The sequence below is a fragment of the Tauraco erythrolophus genome, chromosome 21, assembly GCF_009769465.1.
Source record: "Tauraco erythrolophus isolate bTauEry1 chromosome 21, bTauEry1.pri, whole genome shotgun sequence".
Classification (NCBI taxonomy): Eukaryota; Metazoa; Chordata; class Aves; order Musophagiformes; family Musophagidae; genus Tauraco; species Tauraco erythrolophus.
The window spans coordinates 11231234-11254122 of NC_141485.1; the positions used below are offsets into that span (position 1 = coordinate 11231234).

A 22889-nucleotide genomic window follows, 5' to 3' on the forward strand; every position below is an offset into this window, starting at 1 on the left:
CCCCGGTTGTGCGGCGCCATTTGCGTGTTCCAGGCTTTCCCGAGGAGAATTCGCCGCGCTAAACTTCCCAGCAGCCGGGGGGGCGGGGAGGGGGAGTCCTTACTGCGCTTCGGGTGTGCACAGCAGGAAAAGCAGCGAGATGCTGAGATGGAGGTAAAGAAAATTCCCCAAAACCAGGTCCTAAGGAATGAAAAACCGAGTTTGCCAGGGCGTCTGGCTCGTAAAACCCCAAATGTTGACTTGGAGAATGGCTTCCTAGGAAAAGGGACCGTGATCCTGGGAGCCACATCTGTGAAATGAGACGTTGCTCCAGAAAGGAAGATGAATGAGGAACGACCTGCAGCAACACCAAAGCAGCGTTGACTATTTCATCTGATCGGTGTTTAGCAGTCATATTTCTTGTTTCAGACCAAGCTACGTTCTTGCGAGAGCTGGAGGGGGAAAGTTAGCGACAGTTTGCACGTGCGTCAGCCAGGGAGGCAGCACGGGCTGCGAGGATTTACCCTGGCTTGGTTTTCCCTAAAGGCAGTGAAGAGCGTTCTCTGATCTCAGCTCAGCGGGTCGAGCAGTTCTGCAAACAAGTTGGGCTGTTTCCTTCCCCCAGGGCATAGCAGCGGGCGGTAAATCCCACTGCCACAGCCTGAAAGAAGTTTCTGCCAAACAAGCAGTGACTAGATGGATTAATTAAAAAAAGAGGTTGAGCTCTCTCCTTGTCTTTTGGTTTCTCCTTGGAAAACTTCATCTCCTTCAGCCATGACGTCTTCTCCCATGCCACTAGCCTTCCTCTGCCACAACGTGGGCCCTCTCACAAAGGCTGACTTTGCCACATGCTGTCGGGGTCAGGGCAGATCCCAAACAACACAGAGAGCCTCTCAGTGCCTCTCATCAGTGCCAAATGGCAGTAACTGAGACAGCATGCCAAGCTCACATGTCTGTTTGCTGCTGATGGATCTGTGCTGTTCTCTGCTTTTGCTTTCAAAAAACTTGGAAGCTAGGGTGGGGAAAAGATGTCAGCCCCTCAACAATCTGCTCATCCCCCTCGGCTGGAAGAGATCCCAGCTGCTTCATACTCTTTCGCCACTCTGAAAACTCAGAGATGGTGGGGAAGATGTATTTCTTCTGAGCCTTCCAATGTAGGTGAGACCTCATGGTTCTCTCATTAGATGTGAGCCAGCAGCCAGCAACTAGGGTCTTCTCTGGAGGAGCAGATGGTGGCAGGGGAACACTTCCGCCACGTAGCTGTTCATGACAAGTGGATGCGGGTCCAAGCACCAGGAACTGGGCAAATAGGAGCCGCATCCTCTGCTCACTGCTGGGGCCTCCCTCTACCCTTGGAGCAAAGCCTCCGTTTCGGCCTGCTTTTCACTTTTTTCTTGCACGTCCCTCTCCTTACGCAGAGACTTCTCAGGGCAGGGGGCTCCCACACCGGGCACTCCTCCACCTGCCACTTCCCTTCGGGCAGTGGTGTGTTCAGGTGGCGTGTGCACAATACTGTAGACAAACAGCAAAGCTGACACCGTTTTGGGAGGTTCAGCCCCATTTGTAAAGCACTGCCATGATGTAAGAGGCCCGTCTTTGGGCAACCCCTTCATTTGTGCCAGTGTGGGTGGGCAGATGTTCCGCCCACGTCCATCTGTCGCACCTGAAGGGAAATGGTTGGCCCTTCCAAGCAGTCGGATACCGCGACAAGGGCGGATGGTGGTGTCCGGGGCCCTCCTGGCTCAGTGGGGCCTCCTGCGCTGTGGGGCAGCTGCGTGTGGCGGCGGTGGCCATGACCCGCCCTGGGCCGGGCTTCCGGGCACAGCTCGCACCTCGCCCCGGGATGTTCTTCCCTTCTGGAAAGGGGAAAAACAAGAATAATAAAAAAATTTTACAAAGGAGGGGAAAAAAACCCCGAAACCCCCTCCCGCCTGTCTCCATGGTAACGGGGGCGCCGCAGCGCCTCGCGTTGCCGCGGCAACGCTGCAGGCCTTCCGCCGGCGGCCGGAAGTGGGGCGGCGCGCGGCAGCATGGCGGCGCGCGTGCCGGCCGCCGCTGCTCTCACGTTGCTGCTGTCGCTCGGCGCCTCCGCGCCCGGGTTGCTGCGGGGCGCGCCCGCCGCCCGCTCCGCCGCCGCGCTGCGGCCCGCCGCCCTGCGCGCGGGGGAAGGTGAGCGGCGCCGCCGGGGCGGAGCGGCCGCTGCCCCTCCGCCGCCCGCCCGGCCCCTCCGCCGCCCCAGCCCCTTGCCCCACCCCCGCCGGTCCCCCATTCCGGGCCTTCCGCAGATCCCCCTTCCCCATGTCCTGCCCCGAACCCCTCGGTCGCTCCTCAGTCCCCATTTTTGGGCACTTCCCTTACGGCCCCCGCCCCTGCTGCTCCCTCCGTGCGCGCCCCTCTGAGCCTTCCGCGGCAGCCGCGCTGTGCCCCCCGCTCCCCCCTCTCTTGGCATTCCCCTGGCATCCATCTCAGCCCCCTGTATCGGGCTGCTCCCCCCGCAGCCCCCGTCTCTGGCCCTTGGCACTATGCAGAGGGGAGGTATGCTGCTAGGAGCTTGAGGGATTTGCTTCCCTCGGTCCCTCTGGTGTTCCCAGAAGGATTTTTGTCACACTTTTTAATTCCCACGTTCCCGCTTGCTCCCGTGCAGTGATTTCTTTCAGCAGTCCGGCGCTCTGAGCTGATGGGTGAACTCGGCCACCTCCTCCCGTGTCTCAGGGGGTACAGCCAGGCTGCACGGGGCTACACTCCCAGCTGCTGTTTTTCTGGCTGGACTGAGGTTGATGGGAGGGAGATGGAGAACTCTGCCCCAGTCTTCACCGAGCGCCCAGGAGAACTGCTAACCAGAGAGCCTGGGAGCACTTCTGAGGTCTGATAATGTCTAGGCTTTTTTTTTTTTTCTTGTGAGAAAAATCAGCCTTCTAGGAGTTGAAGAAGTGTTGATCTTTTGAGCAAAATTGTAGTTACAGCAACAGTCATTTTTATGTCTCTTGCCTTCTCTTTTAATGAGACTGAAATTTACTACAGACCCTGTTGCTTTTTTCCAGGCAGCTTCCCAGGAAGCAGCAAGAGTCAGTCCATATGTCTGCGATGCCCAAGACAGCACTTGTTTTACCTCTGTTTGGTTATTTATGCCTGGTTTTAAGGGCCTCTAGTTCCTTCTTTTCTACCCCAGGGTGGAAATGAATGCTGTTAATTAATCCTGCAGGCTCACTCTCCCTCTGCTCAAGCATGTCATTGTAGTGGTTTCAAACAAATGAATCGTTCCCTCTGCCTCTCTGACGTGTTGGTGTGCTCAGTTCACAGGCTGCTTACCTACATCTTTGTCTATGAAGACCTGATCTCCTTGGCCTGCGGTGCCGTTATCATCTGGTACTTTGCCGGCAGCTTTGAGAAGAACGTTGGCACTGTGAAGCACTGCTTCCTCACCCTCGCGTTTGCCATCCTCTCCGCCCTCCTGTACCTCTTACTCGGGACCATTGTCTCAAGGGTGTCAGAGGTGGAAGATGCCAAAGGATTCATGCCAGTAGCTTTTGCTACCTTGGGTGTGTCCACCACCCGCTCGCAGATGAAGAGGACTCTGATTTTCGGGGTTAGACTTCCAGTGGTGCTGGTGCCATGGCTTATGCTCTGCATAGCATGGTTTATCCCCGGCTCTTCTCTCTTGAGTAACCTCTGTGGGCTCCTCGCTGGGGAAGCCTGTATCCTTTCCCAGTGCAAAGCTCTGAACCAGAGTGGGATTGCTGCTTTGTGAGGGGGAGGATATGCTGCGGTTCTCATTGCCGAGATGTGCTGGCTTTATGGTGTTTCCTGGGCTCTTGCAGCCCTGAGGAAAAGGGTAGGGTGCAGGTAGATGAGAAGCTCAACATGAGTGGGCACCGTGCTCTGGCAGCCCAGAAAGCCAACCGTGTCCTGGGCTGCATGCAAAGAAGTGTGGCCAGCAGGTTGAGGGAGGGGATTCTGCCCCTCTGCTCTGCTCTCGTGAGAGGCCCCCCCTGCAGTGCTGCATTCAGCTCTGGGGTCCCCAACACAAGAAGGACATGGAGCTGCTGGAGCGAGTGCAGAGGAGGCCACGAAGATGATCCGAGGGCTGGAGCACCTCTGCTATGGAGACAGGCTGAGAGAGTTGGGGCTGTTCAGCCTGGAGAAGAGAAGGCTCCGGGGAGACCTTCCAGTCCCTAAAGGGGCTACAGGAAAGGTGGAGAGGGGCTTTGGACACGGGTGTGTAGTGATAGGACACGGGGCAATGGCTTTAAACTGAAAGAGGGGAGATTTAGATCAGATCTAAGGAAGAAATTTTTTACATTGAGGGTGGCGAGGCACTGGAACAGGCTGCCCAGAGAAGCTGTGGCTGCCCCATCCCTGGAAGTGTTCAAGGCCAGGTTGGATGAGGCTTTGGGCAACCTGGTGTAGTGGAGGGTTTCCCTGCCCATGGCAGGGGGGTGAAACTGGATGATCTTTGAGGTCCCTTCCCACCCAAACCGTTCTGTGATTCTATGATTAAACTCTCACCGTCTTTGCTGGCCCTCCCGACACACAGCTCTGCATTTGTTTTTCACCTCGCGCTTCCACTTCCACTGTGGCTGTATGCGTGCAGAGAACACGGAGCTGAGAAGGTCTGTGAAGACAGCGCTGGGTAGAACTGGGAGAACGCTCCACCGAAAGCGGTTTGTGGCCGGGTGGGATTGTGCATGGCTCTGTTAGAAAGGAGCGTGTTTTGTCTGCCATTCTCCTTAATGTGCTGCCAACTTCAGATGGTCTTGGCTACTGTTTCTGCTTGGATTTTCCAGAGTCGGCGGCCACTAAGCTGGACCGGGTGTTCCCTTTCAGTCTGCTAAAGAGGATTCCAGGACTGAAATATATCCCAGGGTCCTTAGCAGAGCGAAGAGCTTTCAAAAGCAGCAAGTAAGTACAGGAGTTCCTGTGAAAAATTGGGGAACTTGGGGAGGCGTTGGATCACTTTGTTGGTATCCTGGGTGTTAAGGGGAACATGCTGCCCCAGTGATGTCACACTGATGACATTACTGTGACTGATGTGTTGTCACGCATTATCTCCATCAGGTCTTTCAGTGAAAGCTAAATTGAGGTGAAAGACCTCTCATTTGCTGCAAGGGCAGTGTGTACATGTGTGAAGGTATTGCAGCTGAGCTGACATGCCAGGTTGCAGTTCTGCCCTGACATTAGGGTTTCTGGCCTTTGTTCCGGGCTGTATTGCTCCCTCAGGTGTGATCTTTATCTTTCTTTGCCCCACCTTGCCTCCCAGGAATGCTGGGAATCGAGTCCTGTCAAATCTGTGCAGCAGAGCGTTCTAAGTGAACGATGTCACTGACGAAGTTCAGTAGACCTTTCGATGCGTGTTTTCAGTGTCAAGGCAAGAGTGCTTTGCAGAAAATAAACCTTCGGGCCTGTGGCTGATGCTCAGGAATGGTTTTAAATGTATATATATTACAAGCCATGAGAACTCACTTGTATTTTAAGCTTGAAGTCCAAGTCAAATTTTTCCCTGTTCTGAGATGTCATTTCAGTTTCACAGAGGAAGGATGGTTTTCTGTTAAGGCTTAAATTCTATGTGTTGTTTAAGCCATCAGCTCACTGTAAAGCCTTCTCTGAAGTGGAAGCATTCCCAAGTGTTTGCATCTGCCCTCACCCCTGGGGAAAGCATAAAAGAAACTCTTGCCTGCAGCAGGAGTGATGCCCAGATCCATCGGGGCACTCAGCCGTGTGAGGGGTGCAGGGGAGGCCAGGCAGGTCCAGCAGCTTTGGGTTTTTGCTCCCTTCCTTCTGTGCAAGTGCTGCTTTTGGGAGGACAGGCTGTCTCGGGGCATGCTGAGCGGTGTCTGCCTCAGCCTAAGCTCTGCCCAAACCTGCTTGCTTTAGGTGAAATGACGTAAATGGGCTGTTCTGGCTCAAAGGTGTTTACATAAACATTTGATTGTCAAGCAGGGCGTGGGAAGGTGTTTCTAGGATGTTTCCATTTCTGCAGCTAAATTTGCATGTGTCTGTCTTAGAAGTTCCATATGTGCTTCTGGGGCTAAATTTTTATTATTTTAATTCTTATTCTCAAGTAAGAGCTCTTGATGGTTTGGGTTTTCTTGAGTTTTGGTTTTGTTTTTTTCTTTAATTTTCATAAGACTTAAGGCATCAACTTGCCACCGGATGGGAGACGGTTTTAGGAGGTCCAGGCTTTGGCATCATGTTTGTGTCCTCAAAGAAAACAAAAGAAAAACCAAACAAAAAACAAATCTACACCTCACATAAAAAAAAAAAATAAAAAAAATCCACGTCCAAAAACCCCAGCATGAGCCAGTCTCTTAATCTTGCTGGGAATCTGGCAGTCATGGTCTTCATGAGTATGCTCAGCACGCATGTCAGTTTTGTGCGTGGGCTGAGCAGTACTCCTGAAGTCCCAGAGGCTTTGGCTTCTGGGCAGATTGCCTCTCTCTTGATCCGTTTGATGGGATGAGTCATGCCTTCTGTTGGCAAAGGCTGTTTCTAGACCTGGCTTCTGAATGATTAATGTCATTTGTGACTCTCTCCTTCCCTTTTTGTTCTTTACCATGGACTCTTCCTCACACCAAAGGCCTTTATGGGCTTCTTGATAAACACCACTTGGCAGCTGTGACATCTCCTGATTAATAACTTAGCAGATGTGTCGTTTGGTGGAAGGCAGCGAGGACGCATACAGAAGTGTTAAAGCATGTCGCAGTTCGGCTTGCACAAAGAGACTTGGGCCAAGAGCCGCGCTCGTTCCGTGGGTGTGGAATTGGTGTGGGTTGGGAGCGGGAGCTTCTCTCCAGGGAGGCCAGTAAACCCATTTTTATTCAAGTGCTGCTTATAATAAGAGCTACTCTTGTTGTAGTGAATCTCCCTGATGGATTGCAGTGACCTTTCTGAGCACTGGTCAGCAGGAAATCTGCCCGCAGGGCACTTCCAGCGTTAATTAGGCAATGCCAGTTCTGAACACAGTGTGACTTGCTGTTTTCTTCCTGCCCAGGATTAACCCTGCGACAGGCACTTACCCCACCCAAAGCTATTACTGCTCTTCGCCTCCAGCTCTTCCTGCTTTCCAGATGCAGCACCCGAATGCCCAAAGCGAAGGGTTTCAACACAGCTGTGCTCCGGGATGTAGCCATGCTCTGGGACACGAGGGATCTCAGCACAGCCATGCTGCAGGATACAGCCTCACTTCTTCCCCCCACCAAGCCAGAGGTGCCTTCAGAGAGTGTCACGTGCAGGTCCTCGCTGGAGCCTCGCCTGGGCAGTGCTGCCAGCCGGGCGAGTTCTCCCCCCTGCAGCACATCTGCCCTACTGATCCTCAGACATCTGTGGGTGTGGACCCCCCAGCTGGGCTTCAGCAAGCAGCAGGATATCCAGCAGCCACAGCAGCTCCTGTTGCAGCTGAATTTTCGAGAGTCCAGGTGTACTGATCCTCCAGAAAGCAGGAGGGCTTTCATACTGGGGCAGGACCATTGTGTGATGCTCACACAGCAGTGCGTTGCTGACAGGTATCTGGGGGGACTGTTGGAAAGGGTTGGTAGCTCCAGTGTAGGCCATTCCCCTGCTCCCTGGCACAGGCTACTTCAATTATATTTCATTTGTAATTATTTTTTAATTTTTGATATTGCTGAGGGATGGGGACTGAATCACCTCTGAGTGCGTCTCATCCTTTTGGAGTCTTTTTTTCATCACTGTTTAGCAGCTGCCTTTTCCCACACTGCCACTAGAGTTACGGTGCATCAGCTCCCTGACTGAGGGTAGGAACCTAATTGTTGAATCCCTGGACTAATCTGGGGTTTAACCAGGCTGCAGCGATAAGGACGTGTCCTGTCTACACTGAGGCTCTTAGTCTCCTGTCTTATGATGTAGCCAAGACCCAGAAGAGGTTGAAACCTTAGTTTGTAGCTCAGTTTGAGTGGAAGAGGACAGATATCTGTTCGACTAGTGACTTCTCCACTGAGAGCAGGCCTTGAAGGGGGCTTGTTAAAAACCAGGGTTGGGGCAAGAGGACAGAATACCCTTTTCTGCCCCCCAAAACACAGCTTTAAAATGCTGAAGGGCTTTCTTAGCTGCAGTCTGTGCGTGCATCAGCATGTTGCCTTTGTTATCTGATCGCGCTGCACCGGCTCAGCCTGTGCTGCCAGTGTTTGTCGACAAGGCAGCCTCAGGTGCCTGCAAAGTGCTGGAAGACTCTTGAATGAGGGATTCCAATTGAAAGCCAACCGTGTCCTGGGCTGCATCAAAAGTGTGGCCAGCAGGTTGAGGGAGGGGATTCTGCCCCTCTGCTCTGCTCTCGTGAGAGCCCCCCTGGAATACTGCGTTCAGCTCTGGAGTCCCCAGCACAGGAAGAGGACATGGAGCTGTTGGAGCGGGCCCAGAGGAGGCCACGAAGATGATCCAAGGGCTGGAGCACCTCTGCTATGGAGACAGGCTGAGAGAGTTGGGGCTGTTCAGCCTGGAGAAGAGAAGGCTCCGGGGTGATCTTATAGCAGCCTTCCAGTACCTAAAGGGACTACAAGAACGCTGGAGAGGGGCTTTTTACAAGGACGTGTAGTGACAGGACAAGGGGCAATGGCTTTAAACTGAAAGACAGGAGATTTCAATGGGATCTAAGGAAGAAATTTTTCACTCGGAGGGTGGCAAGGCACTGGAACAGGCTGCCTAGAGAAGCTGTGGCTGCCCCATCCCTGGAAGTGTTCAAGGCCAGGTTGGATGAGGCTTTGGGCAACCTGGTGTAGTGGAAGGTGTTCCTGCCCATGGCAGGGGTTGGAACTGGATGATCTTTGAGGTCCCTTCCCACCCAAACTGTTCTGTGATTCTATGATTCCATTTGTGGAAGAAATGTACATCAATCCAAGGAGCTGGGAGGGACTTTAAAAGTGGCTTAGAAGAATTAACTGGAATGTAGCAATTCCACCGGGGGTGTTCACACTGCTCTGCTTTAAATGTCTCACCCACCAATATTAGCACAATCTCTCTCTGTTTTCTTCAGAGCTCATGGGAAGGTGAGTGGGAGAGGGGAGTTTTCAGCAAGGGATTCAGAGCAGGATGCAGTGCTCGGTGCCTGGGGCAGTAACGAAGGAGTTTGGTTGAGTTGGTGGGGCTTGAGCTTTATTTCTAGCTGTGTAGCTGCCCAGGAAGAATCTGCTGTCTCTGTGTCTGTAAATCAGCTAGGATCTCGGCTATTGCCCTTGACTCTTCGCTTAGAGCTTTGTTGGGCTCCAAAAAAACAAAAAAAGGGCTCCATGAAGCACAAAGTGCCGTTACTGCTGTTGGAGATGTTCTTGCAGTGCCTAACCTGTCCCCAGAAACTGCAATAGCCGCGGGCTCTTCGTGCTGCCACTGCGCCGGGGTCACGGGCAGCGATGGCAGCTGCGTGCTCCACAGCACCTTCCTGCCTCTTCCCTTTTTCCCTCTTCAGTGTCCGAAGAAGCCCTGTGCTGCTGCACAGCTGCTTCTCCAGCAGCCCCTCTGGGATGACCACCGCAGTTACACACGGCCTCGCAGGGGCTCGCTTGGGGGAAGACCCACGGGAATGCTGGGGACTTATCCTGGATGCACATTAGGAAGAAGCTCTGCCTGCAAAGGTGGGCACCCTGGACAGGGGCTTTCTGTGGGAAGATGCAGCAGTTTCGGAACCAGCCTGGAGCTGGTGGCCAGCTCCGTCTCATCCCTGATTGTTTCACTCCTCCATGGGGTCATAAATGAACTTGGCTTCACGGTCCTGTTCTTCCTGCTGACAGCAATCGCGTTGTTGCATGTTTGGTGTGGAGCAACAAGAGGGTAAGGTGCTTGTCTAGAACTTAAAAGCATGTTTGCAATACCAGGAAAGAAATGCTAGAGAGAACTTTGAGATGTCGATACTCTGCTCTCATTAGTGCCTTGATTTTCCTTCTTGTGAGATCTTCACCTGGAAACCTGAGAATTTTAGCACTGTTTTTTCCAGAAACGTGCAGAATGCTGATGAGGACTGATGGCAGTTGCAAATCATAGAATCATAGAATCGTTAGGGCTGGAAGGGACCTTCAAAGGTCATCTAGTCCAACCCCCCTGCAAGGAACAGGGATGTCTCCAACTAGATCAGGTTGCTCAGGGCCTCATCCAACCTGGCCTTGAACGTCTAATGTTGTATACCTCCAAATCGTAAGCTTGAAAAACAATCTGAAAGACAAACTACTATGTCTCTGGCTTTGATTCCAAGTGGGGAGCTGGAGCGTGGCCCTGCAGGTGGTGGCCGGTGCGGGGCAGGCTGCGGGCATCTGGTGGGCTCTAGCGGTGGGGCAGGCTGGTGAGGAAGGATGCGCACTGGGGAAGAGCAGTACTGCGCGTTGGAAAACGCACGTGAGCCTGGAAACTGGTTATTTTTCCTTTCCAGCTCAGTATCAGTCGATCTGGTAAGAGACTTGCTCTCCTGGCAGAGCCCTCAAAGGGATGGCGTGTTTCCAGTGAGCGGTTTCACGGCTTTACAGTGGGAAAGGAAGCCCTGGCCTGAAGTCACCGCAGCGTGGCTGCCGGCAGTGAGAACAGCCCCACGCCTGGCTGGCGTGGGGAACAAGCAGCAAACCTCCTTCCAGGAGGTAAGGCGGGCCCCTTGGCCCTGGCAGCGGGGGACGTGCCCACGTGCAAGGCAGCAGGTACCAGCCACTAACCTTTCCATGCTGGGACAAGGCAACTGCCACAGCCTTGCGGGTCAGCCCTGGGCATGGGACGTGGTGAGATGAGTACAAAACCATGGTTTGGGACAGGGATTCCTTCTGCTTCCAGCTCTTTTGTGAGCTTCTTGCTGACCTTGGCAGATCACTTGGTCTCTCTGATCTCTACAGCTTCCATCATGTCCCTGAAACTGTTCTGAGTTCAGCTGCACAACTGCCATGGTGCCTGCCTGTCACTGGCGATGTGTTGGACCTGTGCTCAGTGGCCTTCAGGGCCTCCAGATGGATGTCTGCACAGATGAGGGCTGCTTTCTAGCGAGGTCTGTTCCCTGACTTTCCTGGGGGCAGCTGTTTCACAGTGAAACGCTGTCATGTAAATCAGCCAAGGACGTTCTGCTTCTCTGGCAGTGGAGTCCAAGCAAGTCCCAGGTCCCCAGGGCTGGTGGCAAACCGACCTCCTCACCGAGGGAAGGGAAATTGCTGAGAGGGAGGGAAGGGGTTGGGATGAGACATTTGCAAATGTGTCTGAAAGCTGAAAGGAGGAATTAAATTGGTAAGAGAGGGAGGTAAAAATCATCATCTCGTGGGTTTTGGCATCTGTCTAAGCTCACAGCAACGTTACTGATCGCATGTTGCAATACCAGGTCGTTTCCTTGGAGGGGAGACAGAGAATCAAAGTTACTAAAGCAGGGGGAGGAAAAAGGAAAAAAAAAAAGAAAGGGGAAAAAAAAAAATCAATAAACCCCCAGTTCAGCCTGGGATGGCTGCCCCTGGAGAACATGCTGTCCCTGAGGGTTTGTTATTTTATGACTCTGGTGGGTTCCCAGTAAAGCTGCCACTTCTTTGAAGGTCAGGATTGCTGCAGCCCCGGGGTAGGGTGTGCAGCGACTCTGGAAAGCCTCTTGGGTTGCCCCTGCATGCCAGGGTGGCCACTGCAGGGTGATGAGATTTTTGGGGACGGGCGCTGGGAGCTGAGCTGGCTGTTCCCCGGTGCTCAGGGCAACGGTCCTGCCGTGGCATGGATGCTTCAGGAGAGCCCAGCTCCTTCCCCTCAGCTCTTCCACATCCACCGTGCTACAAGAGAGAAGGAGTCAGAGGGTACACGGGGAAGCAGAACCGACCCTGAGCTACATCACCCCCCTGGCAGGGAGCAAGCGGGGTCCTGCAGCGTGGGGAGGCCAGGCAGGAGACACCGATGCCAAAAGGAGAGTGGGTCTGTGTTTCTTTGCTTTGCTGTTGCTCATTCGTTTGGTGCAAAGCAAGTGCAGATGGTTATCCTGCACCGGGACCAGGTTAGCCATGCCAGGGCCAGGGCACTGCCAGACACACTGCCGTGGCTGCTCACTGGGTCTTGGCTTGTTTCCTGGCACCGCGGACGTTCTGCGGCCAAAAGCTCAGCCCCAGCCTGTGCTGAGGATGGAGGAGAGCGGGAGAGGTGCGAGCTCATGTGCTGGCCTCGCGGGGGGGGGGAAGAAACACGTGTGGAGGCAAAGCACCGACCGAGCAGGGCCCTGCGGGCTGGCCAGGCTGGGCTCCCCTCTCCGTCCCAGGCGGATGAGAGCCCAGCCCTGCTGGGCACAGAACGGGGTGGGCTGTGCCACGATGCCTGGCCCCGCGCACTCGGGGCTGACCCCAAACCACGGACCAGCCCTGTCCTGATGCAGGTGCCTCCCAGCTCTGTGATCCTTAACCCGCAGCCGTTCGCCCCGCGGGGGACTGTCACAGACCGCAGTCACCCTGGGGCGCTTCTGCAGGGTCGATCCCAGGGCCGGGGCGGGTGGCAGCAGTGCCTGGGCAGCCCCCCCCAAGCCCCCGAGCCCAGTGCTTGGATGCTTGGATGTCATGAAAGGGGGTATCCCAGCAGCCCTGGCCACCGCTGCCCCGGAGCCAGTGCTTTTCCAGGCAGGTCCTCTCCCTCCACCCCTCAGGTGCCTCCTGGGCTCAGCTCGGCCGGCGCAGACTTTGCACCTTCCCCGAGGGTTTTATTGACTCTGAAGCGAGTGTCAACACTGTGATAAGGGCAGGACCATGACCTCAGCCGTGCCAGCGCCTGGCAGGCCGAGGGAGGGGAACCAGCCCCGGGGTGACCCTGTGCGCCATGCCCACGTGTGGCCACGGGGCTGCTCAGTGGGGCGTCGGGCAAGCTCTGCTCCTGGCTTTGGCCAGGCTGGGCTTAGCGGAGTCACAAAAACTGAGATAGGAGAGCACCAGTCCCGCTGCGCCTGCGGGAGCGGGGGGCTGGGGTCCGGGCTGGGAAACCTCTCATGCTGGGATTGCTGAGTGTGTTTCCCCAGTGGCGGCAGCATGGGTGTTACGAGAAAGGCCCCCCCAAAACATCCGAATCATCCGGTTTGCGGCTAAATCAGGAGCGTTCGCTTGCTCTGGCCGCCAGCTAGCCTGGCGGAGCGGCTCCTCATTTCCCCGGCGCTCCCTGGCCCCACAGGGGCTCCGCTCTGGGCAGTGGCCGGGGGGGCTGAGGGGTGTCCCCCCCCCCCCGTGCACCCCGGCACCAAGTCCCGCCGCAGCTGGGGGTGCTCGGTCTGCGCGTCCCGGCTCAGACAGGGCCTGTGTCCGCAGCCGCTCTGCACCCTGACCCGAAATCCCGACCCCAGTGCGAACCCAAAGCCTGACCTTCACCTTGACCCTAGTGCTGGCCCCAACCCTGACCCCACCTTGACCCCTGATGCCCTGCTAACACCCCCCTGTCACCTCTGACCCCTACCCCCTGACCCGCACCCTTGACGGCACCACGCCCTGATCCTGACCCCTCCCCTGCACCCCCATCTTACCCCGACCTCTGGCACCCGTGACCGCTCCATGACCCCTACCTTGACCTTTGACCCCCGCGCTCCCTGTCCCTTTAAGACGCCGCAGCACCGGGCGCGGCGTGGCCGTACCAACTGCGCCGCCGCAGAGGGGGGGGCGGGCGCGCTCACAGCCCATTGGCGGGCGGCGGGGGCGGAGCGTGTCCCTCCCCGCGCGTGCGCCCGAGTGGTGCGGTCCGCCGCACGCACGGGCCGCGCCAGGGCTGCGGGCGCCGCCAGCGTCGGACGGGCCGGGGCGGTGGGTGCTGGGGGGGCCGCGGCGTGTGGGGCCGGGGGCGGCTGTCGGGGCCGGTCGGGGCCCTGTGGCTGGTGGGGGGCCGTGCCCGGGGGGTGCCCTGTGGCTGGGGGGGGCCGGGCTCGGACACCTGGGTCTTCCGTGGTGGAGAAGGGGGGGCCGGCGTCCCCTGGTAGGGGGGCTGGGGTGAGCGGGCACCTCTGTTATGGGGGACACGCTAGTGTGACTGGGAGGGCTGGGATGACTAGAGAGCCCTGTTGTGTGGGGAGACTGGTGTGACTGGGCCCCTTGTTACTGGGGGACCGGTGTGACTAGCATCTCCTGTATGGGGGGGCTGGCCCGAATGGGCCCCCTGTTATTGGGGGTGTAGGAGAGCGGCCTTATCGTGCCTGGCTGCCCAGGGGCTGTGGGGCAGGGGGGTTGCCGTGGGTCTGAGAGCCAGTGCTGGGGGCCCTTCCTGACCCCCACGCCGGCCCCTGCCGAGCCTCCTGGCAGGCCCTGGGCCAGCAGCCTGGGAGCGGGGTGCCCTGGGGTGAGGCCCACCCTGCCTCGCCTCCGCAGCGTGCCAAAGGGTGCTTTGTGCTTACCCTGTCCCAGGCCGTGGCTGCCTAAAAGCTTTCGCTGAACGTATTTTTCTGGTCCTCCTCTGCAGAATGTTGTTCCCAGAATCTAGCTGACACCTCTGCTGCACGCTGGGCTGGTTTGCTCTTGTCCCACCTATTTCTCTTTGATAAGTTTTGAGGTGTTGGAGGACTGTTTATCCCTGACTTTTCCTGATGGAATTGCTTTGGAGAGTGAAGTTATTCCCTTAGGGAATGTGCTTGTCATTAAGTAATGGAAAACTCCTTGTTTGGGAATATTGAAGCTGGAGGGGGTGAAGACACCTGGGTTGTGTTGTTGGGAATTAGTCATTGGCATGGAATTGATTCTTGGGAAGTCATCTTATTTGCCGGAGTAACCACAGCTGGTGCAGCCTGGGGCGTGCTTTGGTCTGCCAGTGTTTAGACCATGGGTTAGCTTGGGTTAGCTTCCAAAGTGTGAAAAGAAGTAGTGGTGCTTGGTGGAATTTGTATAGGGAAGAGGGATCCCTGAGGTTTTCTGCCTGATCTGAATGAGTTTAAAAAACTGAAATGGGTTTGTACTTTTACACCTCTTTTTGTAAAGCAGAAACATATATCCGGTTGGGAAGCTGGAAAAGTAGAAGAAAGGATCAAGTCTCTGTTTATAAATTCTGGAAGTTGGTGGGGACATCCCCCTGCTGTAGGGCTTTATGCTTCTTGTGGGCCATAGTGAGGAGCTGCGGGATTTAGTTTTGCTGTTGATAGCCAGCAGAGTTGTGCTTAGTGGGGTGCACTGGTGCGCGCATCCCTTTGCTAGATAAAAGGGAATGTGTTTTCTTTCAGTATTCGTGCAGTTCTCTGAGCAATCCTGGTGAGCCGTTGTGCATATGCAAAGCAAACTTGCAGATTATCTGCTGCAGATGAGGAGATGAGTGTTTCGTCAGGGAAGGGCTGGTGAGCCAGACCCCACCTGGAGAATCTGACCTTGTCCCAGTGCAGCTCTTGTTTTTCCTTCAGATGCGTTGTCTGCTGGTTGGTTGCACTGCAGCAGAGCGTGCCTGGCATAGGGCATCTGGTTTCGGAGGGTCCTCTGTTGCACGTGGACGTGATGGTGCACGAGAGCTGTATTTGCAAAACACTTTCCTGTAAAGCAGAAAGGATATTGGTGCTACAGGAAAAAAGCGTGACACAACTGAGCACTTTCTGTTAATCTGGTGTAAAAGCCGTGGAGAATAAGATGAAGAGTGGGCGGGAAGGAGGAGGTAGTGTCACGCAGCTGGCTTAATCCTTTGTTAATTACTTGTGCTTTAATTGTGACAGACTAAAACCTCTTGCTTTGTTGTCGCTTTGCCTCCTGTTCCGTCAGTAATCTCTGGGGTGGTACCTCCTGGGTAGCCAGGGTTGAGCAAGTAAGTGCCTTCTGCAACTTTTATTGTTTCTTCCAGAGCAGCTGGAGGAGTTTGACGGGGCCGTACGACCAAAACTCCTTGTCCGGAGGGAGGCTTTCCCCACTGCTCGCCACCATTGTGCTGGAGCGCGCTCCCATCGACACGTGCTTGCAGAACCGTTGGTCCAAGGTAACCTCTTTCTGGGAGCATCCGTGGGCGCTCCCAGCAAGTTGGGTGTGGGGAGGGCAGCTGGCAGTGAGAACTGGCAGGCCAGGAGCTGGGAGCCAGGCTTTCTCTACCCGGTTCATCCGCTGCAGTAGCAGCGCATGGAAGCCTATCTGGACTGAAATCTCATTTTATCTTTACTCTCTCCTTCGGCTGTTGCGACGCAGCCAAGATAACGTGTGTGCTCATTCCTGAAAGACTAGGGAACAGGCTTTCCTGCTCGGGTCTGTGCTCCTGCCATCTCCTCCCCATCCCTTTCCTCTGATATAAAAGAAAGCCACCTGGCAGTTACCTCCGCTGACACTGGACTTTGTTCTGTTTCCTGATGTGGGCTCTCGTACCAGTCGTGTTTTTAGAAGTAGAACTTGCATAAGTTGCTTTCTCAATGTGATCATTTAATCCGAGCGGTGAGATTACCTTATGCACGCTGTTGATGAGAGTGAGTCAGAGCCCTGCAGCGACAGGTGTGCCTGTGCCAAGATTGGTTTTAACAGAGTTTGAGATTTCATATATCAGAACAAATAATTACAGGCTGCTTGTAATCTCTTGTTGCTTCTCCCCAGCTGAACATTTAAGCCAATTGTGTGCTGCTGATCGTTCACCGAATCCAGAAAGAGTGAGAGAGGAGCGCTTGTATCTCTGATGGCTTCTTTAGGGCTACAAGTCCAAAGAGTGGCCGAGTTTGATCTACGGTGGCAGGTTATTGTAGGATTCTTGCTTAGTTACCAGCCACTTCTGGGCCTCCAGTCATTCCTTTGCAAGGAATAAAGTAGAGTTACTGATTAATTTTCCTTTCCGTTCTTGTTGTATGGAGTAGGAGATGAGGAGGTTCGGAGTTAAAGATGGGGTTGAATTTTTCTCTGTGGAAAATCTGGCTCTGGCAGTGCATGTGCAAGTCTGCTGAGAAGGCTTAGTAACTGCCTGCGGGAGCTGGTGGGTCCATCTTTGCAGTGCTGGCAGGTACGCTGGTCTTGCTGCAGGGTTGCTTGTGAAATGCATCTATTGACTTGCTTTCACGGGTCATTGCTACTGTCTCTGGGTTCCTGCTAACTCCAAGCTTTGGAGGAGCAAGCTGATCAAATGCCTGCAAGGATAGTTGCAAGCCCTGGTTGTGTAACAGAGCTGTATGCATAACCACCGGAGGTAAGAGGAGCAGCTGACGTTGTGAAGGAAAAGAAAAATCCTGTGTCAGGTATCTTCTGTTTAGGTTGACTGTACTGGGAGCGGGGGCGTGGAGTTGGAGAGCTGCAGTTTTTGCAAGTCAGGATCAGCCTTTCAGCCTGTGGCACCGCTTATTCCCTGACTTGTCTGTTGTCCTCTGGCCTCGTGTCCCTTTCAGCATGGAAATACCCACTTTGGGCACAGAGCCGATGTTCTGGGGTCTGCTGGTGCACACGACTGTGTGATTGCAGGGGGCTGGGCTGGGTAGTGGCCTGTATTTCACAAGTGTTCAAAAAAAAGTAAAATACAGCTCAGATAGCCTCAGCCAGAGCAGGCAGGGAGGTTCACAGGGTTACTGCACACCCTTTTCATGGGGCAGTCAGATGTGAAGCCTGGGTCTGGGACCGGGAGGACAGCTCTCTTGCTGAGTTTCCGCGTGGTGTAAGGATCATGCAGCAACACCTCCTTCCCTTACAGCAGCGCAGGAGACAGGCATGTAATGTCTGAAAAGCTCTCCTATCCTCAGAAGAAAGCTACCTTAGAAATACAGAATGTCCTGGTTCTGTACAAACAGTACTTGGTTTTCCTTAAATAAATAAGTCCCCAAACATACTGATCGGAGGTCTTTACAGTTCCTAAACCTTTGCAGGATCTATTTACCCACGTGCCTCTGATGCTGTTCCAGCTGTTAGTTTCAAAAGAAACCTCTCAAATGAGAACAGCATTAGAGGATTTTGCTGTCCACATTCTTCCTGGTGGAACAGGTCGATGTCTGTGGCTACCAACCCTGTCCATAATGCTCCCCTCCCTGCAGTGGCTGCAGGCAAAGTCACAGTTTATCACAGGAACCCTCAACAAACGCAGGCAGGGGGTAAGCAGGAGGATAGTTTTCGCTGAACTTCCACCTGTGGCAGCGTTGGGTACAACAGTTACAGAAGAGGCTGCTGAAAAAATAACCATATTCCCCTCTTGATCTGAAAAAAACATCTTCAGCAGGACCTGAAGCATGCAAAATACATGCCTGAATGGGTTGCTCCTGAGATTTTGCAGCATAGCCCTCTGAGCATTGGTTTGACTGAGTAGTGCCCTTGGTAGTTGGCAAAAGGATGGTCTAAAACTCCTGCAGTCTTGTCGCAGCTCCCAAGTAGTGGTGGTTGGGACCCCTATCCCACTTTCAAACGATGCCTGAAGCTCTGTGTGCTGATTTTTTTGCCCCTCCCTGGGAAGGGAGGCTGGGGAGCAGTGTTGGTTAGCAACAGGTTCAGTTTACCTGCTGTTCTCAGGTTTTGTTTATCCTGTAATCCTGGATGCTTGTTTTTCTGTGCTGGCTCATGTTAATGTGTGTGAAGGAAGGTTTCAGGTGCCTGAGCTGGTGAGGTGCCCCACATCGTTATTGAGAGGTCGAGAGACAGGCTTTTATCTGGTGAAAGGAAGCGTGCAAATTCGGTAATGCTGGGTTACCTTCTTTTAAGGCAACTTGGCAAGTTTGAGTTCATTTTTGTGTTGGGTAATGCTTTCAGTCCTTTGGTTCCGCGTACTGGGCTTACTGCATGGCCCCACCTTGGTGCACCCCTAGGGTAGAGTTGCTTTCTGCCTCCTAAAACCGTTCCTCTTGCTGTCGTTCTCTTGCTTTTGCAGCTGCTCTGCTGTCCTTGAATAAGAACTATTGGCCAGAAAAAAAAACGAGTGTGACAGTGGAAGCTCAAATATGCAGTATTTCAAGCTCCAGACTGACTGATGCACACTCCACATCTGTCTCGTGCCTAAAATAGAAGTTCTGCCGACGTCTGAGCCGGTGTGTCAAGGTCTGCCTAGAAGAGACCTTGCCCAGTGAGAATAATTTGTTCTGTTTCACCAAAAAAACAGCTTTGAGTTGGGGGTGTGTTTCTTACCCCTGCTCGAGGTGCAGCCCAGTCCTCTGTTTAGGCTGGGGTTTCCGATCTAAAAGTGGAAGTGCCGAGAGGCCTGTGGGGAGTCACTTTCCCAGGATTGTGTGAGAAGGAGCCTGCTGCTTTCCGCCGTTCTTCACTGCGCTGGTGGTGGTTAATGGGAAGTTGTGGGATGTGCTGGGATTTTTTTTTTTTAAATACGTGGGAAAAGTGGTACAGAAGTGCTAGGTGTAGTAAGCCTTTGTGCGCAGTGAAAGCCAGACGTTGTTGTCGTGGGTACTGGTGACAGTCAGCCCTGGCTCACCGCTCGGCATCGCCGCCATGAGCAGGGCACGCCTGTGGCTTGCCGTGTGCGGTGGCCACCCTGTTTCACCACGAGCACCAACACGTGCTCGAGCTGAGGCTGATGGGGCGAGGAAGCCATGAGGTTGCCCACCACATGCCTTCTTTCCTCAGTGCAGCCTCCAGCAGCCCAGGAACTCATCTGCAGGGTGATCCCACCCGAAGCAGGACGCCTGTGCAGACCAGACCAAGCATGGCCTCTGATCTGGCCAGGCCAACGACCTCTTACTGAGGAGAAACACCATCTCTGTGTGGCACAGCTGCAGAGAAAAGGCTAATCCAGGGGCTGTTGAAGGCAGTGTTAAAAAACCTGGATCTGAGTGCCAACTTCAGTGGTCCTCTTTTGGTTTGGAAGGGACCGCTTTTCTTGCCAGGTCTCCTTTTAGTAAAAAGGAAGGGAAAAAGAGCTAATTTGAGACTCGCCGAGGCCAGTAACTGGCACAGGCTGATGTAAACAGAATTTCTTATTCTAATCGCTTGCGTTCATACCTGAAGAGGAATGAGGGAAGATCTATTTTTGCCCCAAGGTTCTCCTGACCTCATACCACACACTAGCACGCAGGAGAGTCTTCACTGCAGTGGGATTCAGAAGAGACCTGGCGCAGGAACCTGGGCAGAAATGCCATCTACACTCCAGCCCTGCTCTCTTTGCTGCTGCCCCTTCTCTTTCCTTGTGGGATCGTGTCCGTGGGGCTCCTCTTCCTGACACATGGCAGTAACCCGCCTGTCTTGTATCTTTAGTGGGTGGAAGAAGAAAACCCTTTGCTGGTGACGAGGCTGCATTCCTCTTTGTAAGCCAGTCCCTCCCTTCTCCGCGGCCGCGTGGAGCAACGGGGGCTTGCTGCAGGTCCCTCTCGCTGCTGCTGTCTGCACGAGCTCTCAGCAAGCTTTGCAGGTGCCCTGGGAATAGGGACCTGTGAGAGGGCTGCCGAGTGGTTTTCTTTTTTCCTCCCAGGTGTTTTAGTTGGTTTTCAAGTTAGTTTCTCTTTATTTTGCTGTTGTTTCTAAAGCTCAGGCTGCAGGTGAGTGCAGTACAAAGAGAAGGAGTTTCCATTTGCTTTGGCTGCTCGTTTCCACCCTGTGTCTCCCCTCTGTCCTGAAGCTGTCTTTTGGGGCTGTGCCATGATGCCAGTGGACATAACTGATCTCTGGTTTAAAACTGTGGTTCGTTTTTTTTAAGGCTTCTTCTTGAGGCCAGTCATGTCCCTGATCCATGATGTGCCATGGTCCCATGCAGGGATGGTCAGCACAAGAGAAAGGGTGATCCATAGGACAGGCCAGGCACGTGGTGGGGAGGAGGGTCTGGTCATGGACACTCAGGTGCACCTAGGGAATTCAAGCTGGTCCCTCTGGGTGAGTGAGATGGCTGCGGGAGATCTCATGGTACTGCTGACATCCCCAGCCATGCAGAGCTTCTGGTGCTAGAAATCCTGGCAGCTGTGTTTCCGCTTCGTTCACTGATGCAATGCATGTGCTGAGTCAGTGACATGAGGGTGGTCATCATGTGGCTGCAGAGGGCAAGAAAAGTGCTCTGCCAAGTCGGCTCTGCCAGCAGTGCCCCTCTGTGCCCTTCCATGGTGTGGCTGTGCGGGGCTTTTACTGGGAGTCTGAACTGGAGAAAGCCAGCCTGAAAGAACCAGTGGCTTTTTGAGTGTTGCTGTTAGGTGTGCTGGTGACGTGCATGGATTCCCGTTTACAAGAAACCAGAAAGCATCCTTCGGTAAGCGTCCTTGCTGCATGTGAACGGGGCGGCTAGCACGGAGGAACTGGGCATTCCAGGGCTCGTGTTGGCAGTGGGATGGCATTGCCGCGAGATGCGTGGCAGCAAGCTCCTTCCTGCAGGCATGGTTTGACTTCAGACCGGCTGCCTGGTGTCCCTGCTGGCGCTTAGCTGGGACAGCCGGGACTTGGCTGCGGGCTGGGGACGGCTCGGCCGCCTGCGCCCTGCTGAGCTGCCTTTGTACGGTGCCCGGTGCCGGTCCGAGGGTCGAGCGGGTGCTGGCTGATGGCATTGCGTGCGTTTATGTCCCTCGATTCCTCCTTTGACTCGGTCATCACAGGTTTTTGAGTGCACGTATTGCAAAATAGAGCTTCTGCCTGCAGCTCCTGTGCTTATCTGCAGGTGTCCAAAGGGTGCTGCTGCTGTTCGGGGAAAACTGGCTGTTCTAGTAAGCTCAGGGGCATGGGAGGTGGGGGTGCAGCCTCTGTGCTGCCCCGTACCAGGGCATGCAGAGTCCATAGGGCACCGCGAGACTCGTGCCTATCGCCACATGGGTATGCAGGGGTTGTGGGGAGCCCTTCTGCTGTGTTCAGCTGAACTCGGTGCCTTCTTGGTGCTACAATCTGCCGGAGCCTGGGGATGGGGTTATCAGAGGTGGGAGCAGTGAGCCGCCCAGGGCTGTGCTTGGTCAGCAGTCTTCCTTCCCCTTTCCCTCTCTTGTGAGCAGGGCTGACACCACGGGTCATGATGTGCTTATGATGGCACAGGGCTTAGTCATTCATTTTGGGAGCAAGAGTCGCAGGCTGCAGTCCTGGTCTGGGACCGGGGAGCCAAATTGTCCTGAGGTACTTGAAACTCATCACAAGTTCAACTTCAGCTCATCACTACTTCAACTCAAAGAGCCAACCTACTGCCCAAATCGCCAACTGAGCTTCAGAGACAAGGCTTTTTGGTCACTATAATGCGACTCGTGGAAACATCCTTGTGTTTGGCAGAAAGGGAGGCCTCCCAGCCACGTTTCAGGACCATGATGCTGTGCCTGCCAGTTGGAGTTGGGGACTCCAGTGTGCTTTTGGGGGCATTTGCTGCACCATCTCCTAATGCTGTGTGCAACAGAGGGGGAGGAATAGATCTCTTCGGGTTGCTGACCACTTGGCTTTTAGGGCACTCCCTATCCCGTCTTGTTTGTTGTAACACTCTTTTTATTTCTATTTTAATATTTTTAATGCTATGATGTGATAGCACCTTTAGTCCACGTGGAAATCGTGGAGAATTTGAGGATGCCTGGCACTGACAGTGCTTCCAGTCTTTTGCTTGAGAGGTGCATGAGAAGCAGGAATGCAGTTTTCAATATGAGAAGGAAGCGCATCTGTTTGGCAGCATGGAGATGTGCGGAGAGGGTCCCTGGTGATTTGAAAGATTGCAAGCTGCTGTGTATCAAGCAAATTCCTGGGTTTAGAGGCTGCATTCAGGGTCTGAAAAGCTGTGCTAAAATGTAGTGTCTCTTGACTGCAATCTTTCAAAATGTTGTGACTTTTCTGCCTGACGTAGATGCCTCACATCTCAGCTGAGACTGAGTGCTTTACACCAGATACTGTGTGCATAAAGGATCTGGGAACTGGAGCCATGATTTAAAGACCAAAAAAAAAAAAAGAGAGAAAGAAAAAAGGGGAAATAGAAGTCTGTCTTATCTTGATTGAAGCTATATATAATAAACATTGGGGATAAAATAACTACCTTTGGAACTGGTGTCAGGGGTGCTTTTAGTTCTGCACCACAAATTTATTTTCTTTTCCCCTTTAACAACCTGATCTGATTCTATCAGGGTCCTTCCAGAGGCTGCAGGATTTCCAGGATAGCTAAATTCCAAGTAAGAGTCAGGTTTCTTTTCACCAGAAGCTAGAAAAGGACACGTATTTGAA

General features: G+C 54.0%; 2 protein-coding genes across 2 annotated transcripts in view; both read left to right on the plus strand.

Annotated features, from left to right (window-relative positions):
- Positions 1-2009: 2009 nt before the first annotated feature.
- RHBDD2 (rhomboid domain containing 2) lies at positions 2010-7488 on the plus strand. Its single transcript, XM_086624754.1, has 4 exons — positions 2010-2148; positions 3273-3674; positions 4728-4878; positions 6968-7488. The coding sequence occupies exons 1-4, from the start codon at positions 2010-2012 to the stop codon at positions 7398-7400; spliced, it is 1125 nt and encodes a 374-aa protein (XP_086480880.1). The 3' UTR covers positions 7401-7488.
- Positions 7489-13668: 6180 nt separating this feature from the next.
- The window catches only part of POR (cytochrome p450 oxidoreductase), a 30520-nt gene continuing 21299 nt past the window's right edge, over positions 13669-22889 (plus strand). The window contains 2 exon segments of the mRNA XM_086624740.1: positions 13669-13685; positions 15693-15819. The gene's annotated coding sequence lies outside the window, so the exon portion shown is untranslated.